The sequence below is a fragment of the Syngnathus scovelli genome, chromosome 8, assembly GCF_024217435.2.
Source record: "Syngnathus scovelli strain Florida chromosome 8, RoL_Ssco_1.2, whole genome shotgun sequence".
NCBI classification, from domain to species: domain Eukaryota; kingdom Metazoa; phylum Chordata; class Actinopteri; order Syngnathiformes; family Syngnathidae; genus Syngnathus; species Syngnathus scovelli.
Window position 1 is genome coordinate 16,478,162 of NC_090854.1, and position 14,873 is coordinate 16,493,034.

A 14,873-nucleotide genomic window follows, 5' to 3' on the forward strand; every position below is an offset into this window, starting at 1 on the left:
TTTGTCAGCTATAATCGTGAAAAAAAAAAATCAGTTCAGTGAGCATCAAAAGTGTGTATGGTAAAAAAAAAATTAAAAACAGGACATGTCAGGTCGATAAAATGAATTTACTTTTTCAACATCTTAATGTTGGTTTATTTTTTATTTTTGATTACTGTCACATTTGACATACAGCTCCAAATCTTGCTCTCAGTCTTTTTGTGGCTCCGTTTTCTCTCCATGGTTGCAGGGACTCCAAAAACAAAAATACATGTTAGCTTCACAATATGTCCTTAATCCTCTCCGAAATTCAAAAATGAATCACAGCGTAAACTGTGTGTCATCTTTGAGATTACACGTGTTGCTTTAAGAAGAAATATTCACTGGGGGTGCTGGTAATAAGCAGCCAGCTGCTTTGGAATGTTTGCTGTGCATATTTGTTTGAGATGTATTCACTCTCAAACACAGTTAAATAAAACACAAAATGATTTGCTGAAGTTCCATTTTCTTCAATGATCTCCGCAGACTGATCGCTCCACAGCTGCCCAGTGGCAATTGGATAAGTGGCTGAAGAAGTCCCAGAACAAGGTAGCTCCAAGTGACCCCACCTGTAGCATTTCTGGAGATCCACCCTCCCCACGCACACTCAAAGCACCATCTCCGGCAAGATGCTGGGACAGCAATCAGGAATACAGCCCTAGCCAAAGCCCCATTCCCAGCCCGCAATTGAGCTTCAGGCCAAGCAGCCCCCTGCTGAGTCCCGATTACGGCTTCTGTCCGAGCCCGCTCCCGAGCACCTGTCCAAGTCCCAGCAATAGCAGGCGCAGCTCCACTCTGAGTCCAGCTCCAAGTGAAATCCCAAGTCCATGCGGGAGCTCAAGAGTGCAGCATAGCCCAAAACCAAGTCACAGAGGAGCTCAGTTAAGTCCCACTTCATCTCCTTTGCAGAGTTACCACTACCCTGAGGTTCAAAGTCATCTGTACGCAGCAAAATTTAGGTCACGGATTGACCCATTGTCTAACTCTGACGCCAAAACCAAGCTCACAAATAGCACAAAGGCGAAGCCCGCAGAACCCAGAGACCAAAAACAAAACAAATCCAAAGCCATCTTAACCCGCAGTGATAGTCGCAGACCACAGAACCGTTCCCATCCAGGCAATAAAAAGCCGGCCAAACACCCATCGCAATACGAGCGCATTCAGGGAGACCGACCCGGCAAGGCTCCTTCTCCGCTTCGGCACAGTTCTCAACACCTTCTTCCAACTGGCCGTGAAAACAACATCGGTCAAGGCCCGAGCGCCAAAGCTGTTAATCACCCGAGACCATGTCCTAACCCACAACCCTGGGCTAAGCCGAGTGCTGTTAATGTTTCTAGAACATCCCACAAGAACCCCCAGGACAAGAAACGTGACGTGGTCCGCAGAGAAGTTCCTCAAACCGAGGGGAGGAAAGACAGAAGGAGAGAAGATAGGCACAGGGAGGAGGCGAGAAAGGAAGACAGGAGGCTGGCGGAGGAGCAGCTCCTGAGACATCGCTGGATCGAGACTTCCGCAGAAGAGGAGGAAGAGGAGGCGGTAGTTATCGAGAAGCAGCGGAGGAGGCCTCGGGAGAAACAACAAATCCGGGAGTGCCAAACAATCCATTTCAGAGAGCGACAACCTCAGAACAATCAGCCCCAAAGAAGAACACAGAAGAAGACCAAGCGGCGAGACTCTTCATCTTCACTCAGCCCGCCTCCTCAAGGACAGTCTTGCTCATCCTCTGCTCTGACAAATTCCGATTCGGAATATCAGACACAAGTCGCCAAGGTTCCGGCAGACTCTACTTCACTCCAGAAACTTCGCAGGAGAACTCAAAACATCTCTAGCAAGTCCAGAGGAAAGACCTCCGAAAGCCAAGGCGAGGGGCAGCAGAGTGAGACCAGGCACAGACTCTACACTCTGGTCCCGTTCGGGCGAAGCGAGCAGGCCGCGGCGCCTTCCCAACGTGGACTGGGGAACCTGGTGGTGCACATAGACCTCTGTCTCCTCAAGAGGGTCCCGGACACAGCTGTTAATTCCACCGTTAAAGCCACTAACTCCTCCTCGTCTTCATCAAAGACGAAAAACAAGCAAACGGAGGCTATGAAACATCTCTACATGGCAGATGCCTTCTCCAAAGACAGCAAAAGAAAACGCAAGGTAACACCAAGCATTTTTTAATACCTTTTCATATAAAGTCACCAAGCACGACCGCCTCACAGTTAGGAGGGTGCCGGGTTCGATTCCACTTCAGACCTTCCCTGTGTGGAGTTTGCATGTTCCCCCCGTGCCTGTGTGGGATTTCTCCGGGCACTTTAGTTAGTGTTGGAGTAGGAAATGAAGATGTCCACTAATTCCTGGCAAGTAAATTGGTTGTGTGTGTGTGTGTGTGTGTGTGTGTGTGACAGTTGGAGAATGGCGTCTCACATAAAGAAAGCAAGAGGAACACGCCACAAGCCAAAGACGCCGCCTCTGGCACAAAAGCCTCATTACATGTGGCTGAGTGTAGCATTTCAACTGAGACCGTGCATAATGGGTAAGAGTTGGATTTTTTTATTTTTATTTTTTTGCATCGACACATGCTGATCGGTATGACCTAATGAAATCATTTGAAAATGGACATACCAAAAATCCCAGCTCGTAGAATGTACCTTGTATAAAATTGGTGTTCCTAATAAAATGGCTGCTACAGCATGCTTCGTGTTTGTTGACAGATTTTTGGAAGAGTACTTAGACGATAAGCAGCCGTTATCTCCCCTGTCACCGCTGTCAGACAACCCTGAGACCACCGAACATACATCCAAATCAAAAAATGGGGAGGTTTATCACAAGAACAAAGATAAGAGCAAAGATTCAGCACTCAAGGTAACACAAAACGATTTACTTGCAAACGATTGTCTTGATTTTTATTTTTCACTTACTTCCCCTAGCCAAAAAAGGAGGTGGATTATGTGAAAGTGTCCAGACGGCCTTTGTCAGATTCCTGGGGCCCAGCAGGACACAGAGCAGCCGTGGCAAATACAGAAACGTGAGCGATCATTTTGGACGATGCCACCTCATTAGGATTGACTAACAAACGATAATTAACATTTCATTTCTCACATTTTCAGGCCTCACCACGCCGAGTACTACTTACACGAAGCTAAAAGGATGAAGCACCGTGCAGATGCAATGGTGAGTCCACGATCACGATAACAAAAGTACGATTTTAGATAAAAGTCAAAAAGTAAGATGTGGCTGGAATGCAACTCAACAAGAATTTTGAAAAGTACAGATAAGAAAAAAAAATAGGGTGTGTACTTTATTATCTATTTTTTATTTGTGACCTTGTTTTATTCAGGGTTTTAAAAATGCTCATTCCATGTTTTCTGTCTTTTTTTGTTTTTCATTTTAAGAAAATTCCACCAAATAGCATCATTGCTAATGCTAGCCCTGTCCCCTTCCAGGTGGACAAGCTGGGGAAGGCCGTAAATTACGTCGACGCTGCTCTCTCATTTATGGAATGTGGCAAAGCCATGGAGGATGGCCCGCTGGAGGCAAAATCACCCTACACGATGTATGCGGAGACGGTGGAGCTCATAAGGTGAGCTAAAAAAATACTCAGAATTCTATCAAAAAAGATATTAACATTTAATTCCCCAATGAAAATAAACTAAACGGGTTTCCAGGTATGCTATGAGGCTAAAGAGCCATTCTGGTCCTGGTGCACGACAAGAAGACAAACAGCTGGCAGTCCTCTGGTGCGTAAGTTTACTTCTCACTCACAAAGATCGGTTTTGAAACTTTATTCAAAGTGACTTTCAATCGTCCTTGTTTGTTCGCAGCTTTCGATGTCTCGCCCTCCTCTACTGGCAGATGTTTCGTTTAAAGAAGGATCATGCACTGAAATACTCTAAAGTACTACTCGACTACTTTAAGGTAAGCCACGATTGGTATCGCCGGTGCTGGAATCGGAAGTGGACCAGAAAGAAAAAGGATCTCCTTACTGTTGTTCTCCTTCCAGACTTCTCCCAAAGTGCCTCTGATGCCATCCTGCTGGAATGACACCGGAAAGTAAGCAGACAACAAAGTCTAATTGCTCCAAGAATCAGACTCAAAACACTCTCGCGTTTATCGTGCAGGGATACAGGAGGACCCTCTCCTCCCCAACTACCCGATGCCACCAAACACATCCGGCGGGGTTCACATGGGGACAGTACTTCCCCGTCACTCATAAGCATACCTCAACGTATCCACCAGATGGCGGCAAATCACCTAAATATCACCAATAGTGTCCTGTACAGCTATGAGTACTGGGAGGTTGCAGACAATCTGGCAAAAGAGAGTAAAGGTATGTGCATTGATCGTCATACATAACTGATTAAATGATTTATTGGGTATATTAAAATGAAAAATGTTGGTCATTTAAAAACAAAAAACACATTTGTTTAAGTTAATTTAATAATTGGTTCATGAATTAGAACTAAGTTGATTATGGAAAATCAAATAAAAAAATAGAATTAATTATTAGATTTGAAATGATTGTAATTTAGAATATTTATTTTATTTTGAATTCTATATAAATAAAAAGTAACTTTAGATTTCATTATTTTATTCTAAAAGTAAACAATTTTACATTTCTTGTTCTTTGAGTTTTACATTAGTTACTATTGTAAAAAAACTACTAATGATTAGTTGTAGTACAGGTAGTAGTAGTGAGTATATATTGAAAAAAATATCTTAAAAAATTTTTGAACAGTTACAGTTAAAATATCTATTTTATCAAATATTTTTTGTCATTGTTTATTATTACTATTCTATTAGTAAAAGGAAACAATATAAATTATATAAATGTTTGCCCAGCCTTCCACTGACCACTAGTCCACAGGGTTACCTGCATTGCACATTATTTAACTTGAAAATATCTCTTTTTTGAATATTCTTTTTCTACTCAGAGTTCTTTAACTACTTGAATACTCTGTCCGGGCCATTGACGCTTCACAGCAGCATCGTTCATGCAGTCCAGTACACCAGACAAGCTCTTCAGTGGATTCGCATCAGTGCCAAACTTAACTAACATGCACAAGATGCCCAATCTGTCAACAAGGAAAAACCTTCTTCCTATCATTTACGGAAAGTATGCTCTGCAGAACTGGAGCAAATGTCTATAATTATATATTACGAGCATTTTGCCTCGGGCCATAGGTTCCCAACCCTTGAACAAAAGAGATCTGAACTGTGAACATCCCTGCAGAAATGATATTGACCAATTTCAGGACTCATCCACTTCCTTCCTCATTAAATGAACCTGGAAAAATGTGCATAGTGATTTGAAGCCTCTAATCCTTTGCCAAATATCCAATAGCGACATAAACAGGACTCAGTCACTGTAATGTCTGCCAATTGTTGCGCAAAGGCCTTTCATATGTTCGTTACAGTTGTACTTTTTTAATATGTGCTGTACAAAACAGTTTTTACAATTTTGCATTGTGCGCTAATGAAGATTTCATGTTTTTTTTGTATATTTAAATATTTGTTCTACTGTGCAATACTTCTTGGAATTGTTTAAGAAAAACAAATACAAAGAAATAAAGTGTGGCTTTCTCACTGCCTAAATTTGAGGAGTGAAAAGTCAATTGAATCAGGTGAGCACATTATTAATTTGTATCCTGACTCAAGATGGAAAATGGTGGACATCTGTTGTTGAAGGGGGTATTCGGAAATCTATAGCACAACAAAAATCAATTAATTGTTAATTGATTGAAACAAAAATATTGCTGACAATAGAGATAAAAGGATATATAGAGTGACAGTCACAAGTAGATGTAGATTGGCCAGTTATTCTTTATCCTTTGTGTATTTTGGCAGGATAAAAAATCAAATACATTTTAAGACATATCAGAAAAATCCCTGTGTGATGCATAGCAGTACTGAACTACTCGAAACTACAAAAAAAAAAAAAATCAACTGAACATATTATATAATTGTGAAAGGACACGAACGTCAGCCTCTCCATCTATACTTCCGACTTGCAAAAAAACAGTAGGCGTATGACACCTCAGCATCTCATGTCTGCTGCCATGGCAACAGTGAACAGCCAATGACAGCGCTCACGTGCATTATAGGTCAAAGCGTCCTAATCCTCGGAGTCTGTGAGCACGTGCACTGCGGATAATTGTCATTTTAAACGTATATTTATGGATTAAGTACGTACTGTTTGATCCATCATGATGTAACCTATAATTACACATATTTGTGCGACGCCAGTGGGTTCATTTGAGGACAAAAACATCCCAGACAGTCCCATCGACTGTCTGCAAAGCGAGTGAGAGAATAGCATGGAAGCATAAGCAAACTCTGCTGACGTTGTAAAATAAAATCACGGTGAGGGTCGACAATCAAGTGTTTGGAAATGGACATATTCATAGCCACGACGAATTCGGCCATTGTTTCGTGAGTTATGGGCCAAGAGTTAATTTAGGTGAATGGGCGACAACCCTAGAGCAAGCTAAACGTTTAAAAATATTTTCCGGCAGTGGCCCAAAAACTATCCAACAATAAAACATATCAGATTCCCTAACCTCGATTGTATTTTATTTTGAAAAATACCGGAAATATGCTTTCTCTACACTTTTTTTCCCACAGCGCAGACAGATAGAATGGAAAGCAAAAGGGACCATCCGAGAAGCGGCAGCAATGGAGACCTGACGGGATGTAGAACATGACCAACTACCCGGTGTGTCGCCATGACTCTAAAAGGTTATTGAAGCCGAATAAGGACAATAAAAGGCTGGTTCTGTCTTGGGGAATTTCCGAAGGTTTGACGACTGGACAGCTTCACATGCGGAGGCAAGTCTGCCGTGTGCTCATTTTGACAGCACAAAAGGAACACGACATTCCATGTTTGTCACATGGCCCCGTTTGTGTACAACGCGCTCAGCTGCTTCTTGTTTTCTTACTGTTTTATTTTTGTATTTTTTTTTTTGTGTGCGGTAGTAACGTTTCCCCCAGCGATTAGTTGACGCTTGGAATAATTTGCCTTGAACTGACGTGAACTCTGTGCGATTTGCCCTTTGTGATTTCGTGCTAGGCTAATGTTAGCTAACAAAAGTGCTTTTGCATTTCGTTAATAAGTTAGGGTTAGGGTTAGATATGCCCCGAGAGTACCACACAAAGCTTGCATACATTGCTATTAATGCATTGTCGTTTGAAGATTGATATATTTTAATATTGCTAAACACTTTACGAACAACATACATAAGCAAGAGGTTCTCATGTTACCACTGAGTTCCCCCAAATTTGTATGAAAGTAGGAACAATCTGTATCTGTAGCTTTCCTACGCAAAAATTTTAAAATAAATTTTCTGCTAAAGACACGAAATATCGAAAACAGTAAATACGAATTGTAGCTGACCTTGTAGCCGTAAATATTCAGAAAAGTAGAGCTGCAGCCTACAACTAAAGATGATTCTTATAATTATTCTGTCACTATATTTTCGATTAATTGAGTCAAATAAAATGTATTTAATTCGTCCCTTTAATAAAAACAGGACATTATTTGAAATTGACATTGCAGAAAATGTGCAAACAAATTCCTTTTATTTTCAAATGTCAAATTTGGTAACTGTTAGACAGAGAATCAGACTGTTTCCCTGAAGGACTACAGAAATCTGAATATTTACTTTTGACAGGCTGAAATTCTCAGCATTTGGACAATTTTAAGTTAAGCATGGTTTTTAAACAATCAGTTCACAACATTTTTGTCTACTAATTTGATAATCGATTACCTGTCTGATAGATAATTGTGATTAATCTATTTTTAAAAAAATCAAGACTGCACATTCGGAACAATCCAATAGTAATCAGTAAGTACTACACCATGTGTGTAACCTCCAAATATTATACAGTTGGCACCGTCTTCTCTGCACAGTCCATTTTTAATGTGTTTATTTGTGTTTTCAGGTAGCTCAGTATGAGTCGAGATGTGTGGACCAAGAAGAAAGCCAATGCCAGCGATGACAACGGTTGGGCTGAGAGCGTGAGCACCTTTTAACAGTGTCAATCGTGTCACATAAGATTAACATTATTTTTCATATGAAATACATAAAGAGAATGTACAATGTTGTCACTCATTCCCATTCTTGTTTGCAGGGCGGCTACATGGCTGCCAAGGTGTCAAAGTTGGAGGAGCAGTTCAAAAGTGATGCCCCCAAGGAGAAACAGAGGGACAGTTCTTCCAATATTTTCTCTGGGGTGGCCATCTATGTTAACGGCTACACAGGTAACATATGTTCAGATTTTGGAACAGGCCAAAATGTCATTTGTAGTCCTTCATAAGATAAGTCAGAATTTGTGAATTGTGGGCAGAACCAAGTGCAGACGAGCTCCGCAGGTTGATGATGCTGCACGGCGGGCAGTTCCACGTTTACTACTCCCGCTCCAAGACCACCCATATCATTGCCAACAATTTGCCAAACAACAAAATTCAGGAGCTGAAAGGGGAAAAAGTCATCAAGCCCGGCTGGATTACCGACAGGTGAGTTCATCTATAACGCAGATGAGAATCAATGATCTGTATTAATGTTTTTTTTTTTCTTCAAAATAGCATAAAAGCAGGGCATCGCCTCCCTTACTTGCACTACCAACTGTATGCCAAACACAAAGGGCCGCTGTTTCCGGCTCTAAAGCAGCATCAGACCTCAGATAGCGCTGGACCCAGTCACAGTCATCACAGTGTTCCTAAGCAAGACTCACCTAACTCCATTTCCCCCTCTCACAAGCACCAAGACTTTCACCAGAAGAGCCTCTCGCCCAACCCACGTCTCATCACCTCAGCATTCTCGCACACCGACCCTGAGCACAGCCACTTTAGTGTCGAACCCAGACACCGCAGCAGTTCCGATTCCCACCACCCGCTATTTAAATCAAGCCCCTTAAAGCGCCCACCGTCGGGAGTGTTCTCACCTCATACCCTCCAGCCACAGAGTGCAGACCAACATGAACCTCAAGCTTTCTGCAGTACGCATCAGAGGAGTCACAAGGAAGTGGAAATAAGAGTGTGAGTCTTTTTATGCCAATGTTTTTTTTTTTTTTTTGTGTGACTTTGCCGCTAATGTACAAAGCAATATATTATTCATACTAGGGAGTTCAGTGTGTTCACTTTCCAAGTGAACTGTTAAATTTGCTTCCTTTTTTTTTTCTCATTCAGTTTGTTATCAACTTGCAGGAATGGATCCTTGCAGACCTCAGACCTGACACCCGAGTGCATCAACGCCCCCTCGCCCCTCACCAATGGCCATGCTCATCTTTTTAACGGTGCCTTAAAATCAAAGGACCTTTTTACAGACAAACATTTTGTTTCCAAGGACCTGAGTAAATGCAGAATGGTGAGCCCCGAACATAAAGACACTTCCTTGAACAAACTAGACCCCTACGAGTTCCCCAGCAGTCCTCCGAAACAGTCCGACCTGTCGCCCGTTCGTTTTGAGGAATCGTGTCTGAAAGATGCGCTCGATTCGTCGCAACAGACTTCCTGTCAAGTTGACTCAAGTTCTGACAAAATTCCTCATTTGCCAACATCTCATCCACACATTCCCGTGCGTCTGAACGGAAGTCACCAGAATGCCTTCTCATTCCACCCTGCCTTGGAAAGCAACTCAACCGACCGACCTCATCCCAGCACGGCGGCGTCCGGATCTCCCAACGAGGCGGCGACCGCGGCTCAGCTGTCGGCGCAGACGGGCGGCCTGATCTCAGAGTATTACGCTCACTCGCGTTTACACCAGATCTCCACATGGAGGACGGGCTTCTCCGAGTACGTCAACGAACTGCACAACAAGCGGAGGGCGTCGGGCGGAGCCTCCTTTCCGGGCAAAGAGCGACTTCGGAAATTGGTGGAGCAACGTACTTTTGGAAGCCCAGGTAGAAAAAGCGATAAATATGTACTGTAAGTTTGTAAAAAAAACTTTCCTGATGTTTTATTTTCATTTGTCAGATACACAGACAGCAGTTAAATCTTGCATCCTCCACGTGGACATGGATTGTTTCTTTGTGTCTGTTGGGATCCGACATCGACCTGATCTCAAGGGTGAGGTTTGTCTAAAATGAATAAAGTTATCAAAATATTAGAATTTCAGTTTTTTTTTCTTCCCTCTCACAGGTAAACCCGTAGCTGTGACTAGTAACCGTGGGCATATGCGAGTTCCTTTAAGACCAGGGGCCAACCCACAGCTGGAGCAGCAGTACTACCAGAGGAAACACTCTCTGGCTCCACCTGGTGTGAACGGTCATACCTGTTGAAATTATCCAATCGAAGGTGTGCTTAGTATTAGAAATGACGCACGTTGCTTTGCCTCACAGGGAAAGAGTTTGAAGATGTACATGATGATGCTCCTCAAGAGGTCCATGCTAACGGAGTGGACCAGGCTCTTTCTATGGCGGAGATTGCTTCCTGTAGCTATGCTGCAAGGTGAGACATGCACGTTACATCTTCTGAATAACATTCACTGACTGACTCGCCGCTGCGTCGGCGTTCACTCGCAGGCAGGCAGGTGTGAAGAACGGGATGTTTTTCGGAAAAGCCAAACAGCTGTGCCCCAGCCTGCAGTCCGTCCCGTACGACTTTGACGCCTATAAAGAGGTGGCCCTCACCATGTACGAGACTTTGGCCGGGTAAGAGGAGATGCTGCTCGATTCGGGCGCTACCTTAAAATATTGTATTGTAAAATATTGGTCATTGTTTTATTTTAGTGTCCATCCAAGATGGAGATTTGATATGATTTGCCGATTGTTTTTTCGGTTGCAGTTACACCCATGACATCGAAGCTCTAAGCTGTGACGAAGTCCTACTGGACGCCTCAGCTCTCATCGCCGAGTTGGGGGTCGACCCAGAGGATCTGGCTGAAGCCATCAGAGCAGACATCAAGGAGAAAACGGGATGCTGCGCTTCAATTGGCATGGGTGAGTGCGCGTTTGGGATCAGTTGAAGCAAGCATTTCGAATTCACTCTTACTTCTCATCTTATTTAGGGTCCAATATCTTGTTGGCTAGGCTTTCGACACGCAAAGCCAAGCCCGATGGGCAGTATTTCTTAAAGTCAGAAGATGTGGATGATTTTATCCGGGACCTGCTAGTGACCAGTTTACCAGGTGAGTACAGCACCCCCTGTTGATTGGAATTATAGTGTTCTTAAGATTTTATATTTGCCTTTTTTTTTTTTTTTTTCAGGTGTAGGGCCTGTTATGGGCAGAAAGCTGGCAGCTATTGGGGTCAAGTCATGCGGAGACCTCCGGAACGTTTCTCTGACTCAGCTGCAGAAGAAGTTTGGACCTCGATCGGGACAGACGCTGTTCCGTTTCTGCAGGGGTCTCGATGATCGACCCGTCCGCTACGAGAAGGAGAGGAAGTCCGTGTCGGCAGAGATGAACTACAATATACGTTTTAAAAAGGTCAAACTGACACTTCCTGGACTCTTTAATTGGTTTCAGTGAGAGCGGTGTGCAAATGTCTCATGTATTTCTACTTATTGCTCTTTCAGGTTGATGAGGCGGAGTCGTTCCTATCCAGCCTGTCCATGGAGGTGGAGCGACGCCTACAAGAAGCCGGGCTGCAAGGTCGCAGAGTGACGCTCAAAGTCATGGTCCGCAAAGAGGGCGCACCCCAGGAGACGGCGAAATACGGCGGCCATGGCATCTGCGACAACTTTGCCAAGTACGAGGGGGTTGCCTTCATGCTGTATTTCAAACGACTTGACATTACGTTTTCATGTGTTCATCTCTTCTCGTCTTTTGTTTAGGACAGTGATGCTAGCACAGTCCACGGCCAGTGGCCAGCTGATTGCCGCTACGGTCATCAAGATGTTCCACACTATGAAGTTGCCAGTGCAGGACCTCCGAGGCCTCGGCATCCAGGTCCAACTTCTTGAGGGAAGTCACTCTGCTCACAACAATGTCAACGGGCTTCGGACACGGTCCATCAAAGAAATGTTGCTCGGCCATGCATCCACCAGCAAAGGTCAGCCTCTTTAGTTGACGCTGCTTCAGTTGATGTACAGTATTTACAAACTTTACAAAGAGTCATATGTACGTCACAGATGCTGGTGACGACAAAGATCAGCCCCCTTCCCGAGCTGGATTACCTGGAACCGTTGAGCTTCCTCAGTCTCCCAATGCAACAGTTCCAGGAACTAGCAAGGAACATGAAGCATGCAGACAAACGCCCAAACACCCCAGAACGCGTCTCGACGTCAGTATCGAAATCCCCTCACCTTCACAGGTAGGCACTCGGTTTCGCTGTGTGCTTTTTCCTACACACAAACATCGTTTATATGATGTCCAAGGTGGATCTATCCGTGTTGGAAGCCCTGCCCGCAGAGCTAAGATTACAAGTGGAACAGTCGTGGATTTGCAGAGAAGGCAAACAACAAAAACACTACCATCCTGCCGCTCCACAACCTTTGAGTCCCAAGTCACGGCTGGTCTCCTCCACTTGTTCTCCTCCTGCACTGAACAACCACCCTGCACCTCCTGGAGCGCTTCTACTGCAGATTCCAAACCAGCCGGATAGTCCTGGAATTGTTTTGGAGCTGCCTAACTACTCCCAGGTATGTGGACGTTCGTAGCTGATCAGTGTCATCTTAAAAAAAATATATTTCTTCTCTAATGTGTGATTGCAGGTTGACCCAGAAGTTTTCGCCGCTCTCCCCAAAGAGCTCCAGGAGGAACTTAAGTCTGCCTACAACCGAGCTACTAATAACCAGCCTCAGACAAAAACATGTACGCCTTTGAAGTGTTCTAATTCTATTTGCAGCACAGTTGTTTTTTTTTTTTTTCTGTTTCTCATTCTTATTTCCCCGCAGTGGAGCAGAAGAATGCACTTTTGCAGCTGAAGCAGTCTGTAGGAGCCGGCGTCGGACGAGTGAAGCGGCGATACAAGAGGAAGAACGCAGTAAGCCCTGCCAAAAAGGGCCCATCGCCTCAAAAGAAGCCCCGCCTCATGAACAGCCCTGCCAAAGCAGCACCTTTTACGAAACTAAAGGAGCCTATGAATGTATTCAAGGTAGATTAGCAAGGATTTTTTTTTGTGGAAGTGGAACATTTCTAACTTTTGCTTGCACAGGGTGAAAATGGTCCATCCACATCCTCCTCAAAGCAGGACCTCGAAGAGTCTTCGCCAAAATGCATCCTTCGCCCTCCTCCAGCATTGGCCGGAGCTTCTGAGCTACCCGATATTAAAACACTCTTACGGGAATGGGTGACCACCATGACAGGTATACATGTGACTCTGCAATATTGTTAAAAAAGATTGAACAATCTGAATCATCTTGATGCGAGATTGAGTCAAATGAGTCATTGTGAAAGGATTGTATTGAGACTTGTAACTTTGTGTCAGACCCCATGGAGGAGGACATTCTGCAGGTGGTGAAATATTGCACTGATCTAATCGAAGACAAGGATCTGGAGAAGCTGGATCTGATCATAAAATACATGAAGAGGCAAGTTTGACGACGAACGAAGCCGTTCATCGCTCCTACTGTTATCTGAAAACAAATCCGGTGACCATGTTGTGTCCGCAGGATCATGCAGCAGTCGCTGGAGTCTGTGTGGAGTATGGCCTTTGACTTCATCGTGGACAACGTGCAGGTGGTTGTGCAGCAAACCTACGGTAGCACCCTGAAGATTGCATGAACATATCCACTTTTTTTCCTCAATTTGAACCCAACCGCTGGCTTCTGTAAGCTGCATAGACGTCACAGCTTTCCTGAGCCAAGGAAGAAATGCAAAAGCCACGAATTTTTTTGGGAAGTTTGTATTTGTTTGTCTTTTAAAGACCAAGTCAACCGAAGGGCAGAACTGTTGGAGACCGGCTCCCTGTTTTATAGGTCGTATTCTTTCTTGGAAATCAGTGGGGCCTCCAAAGTGGAACACAGTTTGTCACATATCGATCATGCAAAGTGAATTCGTTTTCTTCTCTCCATAATTCCCACCCCTCTTTTTTTTTTTTTTTTTTAAACCGCACAGTTAATGTTTTAAGTAACATTTTAATATTCTTAACTGTCATGCAAGTTAACTGCAAAAATAAAAAGTAAAACGACTCATTGGAAGTGCCTGACACATTTATTGGAGGAAGGTGCAATTACAAATTAAAAGGTACACGACTTGCCCAATGTAAGATTTTTCTTTTCTCCTTTAATATATCTGATCATATCTGATACTACTTTTTAAAAAAAGCAGAAAAAAATGCTGCAAAACATTTGACATTTTACATTTTTTGCAAAAAAAAGTGCCAAATCGTTGTCATTAAAATATGTAAAAAAAAATGTTTTTCAATGTACTTGTTTAATGGAAGGGTTTACCTCTTGCATTGTTTACATTTAATGAATTCTTAGTAACTGCAAACTGGACCTTTTGGGTCTTTGGGGAAAAAGAGCACTTAAGAGGTTAACTGTTGATTGTCACTCTTGTCAATATAATACCTCTATTTTTTTTTCTTTTGTGTTATTTAGTGAAGATGTCCCGTTGGACACAAGTTTGATCTGAACAATGTTACATTTTTAACTTTATATTGTAAATTTGTATTGCATGACATTCAGCGCTCATCATTCAGAAATGCTGTGCTTGGTTGGAGGAAAAAAAAAAAAAAACTATATATGCAAATCAAATTAGTGTAATATTTCTGCATATGAATGTTTGAGAGGTATTGTTCACTTTCCAAGTTGTTGCTTCTCATGTTTTCCTCTCCTCCCCATTGATGTGTTGGTGAAAGCAAATGGGCCACATTTTCGAACCGGCCAACATTTGTCTTTATAATTCTGGCTTGTGCCTGAAGACCTGAAGCTGTGAAAGTTTTCTAAAGCTTGATAATAATAATAAAATGTTAACTTCTAATTTTGTTGA

At 43.1% G+C, this 14,873-nt stretch overlaps 2 protein-coding genes across 4 annotated transcripts in view; both read left to right on the forward strand.

The window, feature by feature from the left end:
• The window catches only part of aff3 (AF4/FMR2 family, member 3), a 12,942-nt gene extending 7,318 nt beyond the window's left edge, over positions 1-5,624 (forward strand). Inside the window, exons 9-19 of the mRNA XM_049728510.2 lie at positions 505-2,160; positions 2,409-2,536; positions 2,715-2,865; positions 2,931-3,028; positions 3,111-3,174; positions 3,447-3,583; positions 3,669-3,740; positions 3,825-3,918; positions 4,004-4,053; positions 4,122-4,330; positions 4,935-5,624. Coding sequence (XP_049584467.1) covers positions 505-2,160; positions 2,409-2,536; positions 2,715-2,865; positions 2,931-3,028; positions 3,111-3,174; positions 3,447-3,583; positions 3,669-3,740; positions 3,825-3,918; positions 4,004-4,053; positions 4,122-4,330; positions 4,935-5,056 — 2,781 coding nt within the window. The 3' untranslated portion in view covers positions 5,057-5,624. The remainder of the gene's footprint in view (positions 1-504; positions 2,161-2,408; positions 2,537-2,714; positions 2,866-2,930; positions 3,029-3,110; positions 3,175-3,446; positions 3,584-3,668; positions 3,741-3,824; positions 3,919-4,003; positions 4,054-4,121; positions 4,331-4,934) is intronic.
• Positions 5,625-6,615: 991 nt separating this feature from the next.
• rev1 (REV1 DNA directed polymerase) lies at positions 6,616-14,864 on the forward strand. 3 transcript variants are annotated; one of them, XM_049729024.2, is made up of 22 exons: positions 6,616-6,832; positions 7,946-8,017; positions 8,131-8,260; positions 8,347-8,515; positions 8,585-9,037; positions 9,188-9,900; positions 9,974-10,066; positions 10,139-10,264; positions 10,339-10,447; positions 10,522-10,650; positions 10,784-10,938; positions 11,007-11,126; positions 11,206-11,426; positions 11,516-11,688; positions 11,774-11,991; positions 12,071-12,252; positions 12,317-12,580; positions 12,653-12,752; positions 12,836-13,035; positions 13,096-13,246; positions 13,369-13,471; positions 13,553-14,864. In XM_049729024.2, the coding sequence occupies exons 1-22, from the start codon at positions 6,701-6,703 to the stop codon at positions 13,662-13,664; spliced, it is 4,125 nt and encodes a 1,374-aa protein (XP_049584981.1). In that variant the 5' UTR covers positions 6,616-6,700; the 3' UTR covers positions 13,665-14,864. The 3 variants fall into 3 exon arrangements, with proteins under 3 accessions (XP_049584981.1, XP_049584982.1, XP_049584983.1); XM_049729025.2 differs by having other exon boundaries at positions 10,139-10,255; XM_049729026.2 differs by having other exon boundaries at positions 9,206-9,900.
• Positions 14,865-14,873: the final 9 nt, after the last annotated feature.

What these genes read in the sequence shown, in the direction of transcription:
- rev1 (XM_049729024.2), top strand. Translation starts at nt 6,701, where the DNA reads ATGACCAACTACCCGGTGTGTCGCCATGACTCTAAAAGGTTATTGAAG. An exon ending in TCCTGTAGCTATGCTGCAAG is followed by an intron (nt 10,448 to 10,521) that starts GTGAGACATGCA and finishes GTTCACTCGCAG; the next exon opens with GCAGGCAGGTGTGAAGAACG. An exon ending in ACAATATACGTTTTAAAAAG is followed by an intron (nt 11,427 to 11,515) that starts GTCAAACTGACA and finishes TTGCTCTTTCAG; the next exon opens with GTTGATGAGGCGGAGTCGTT.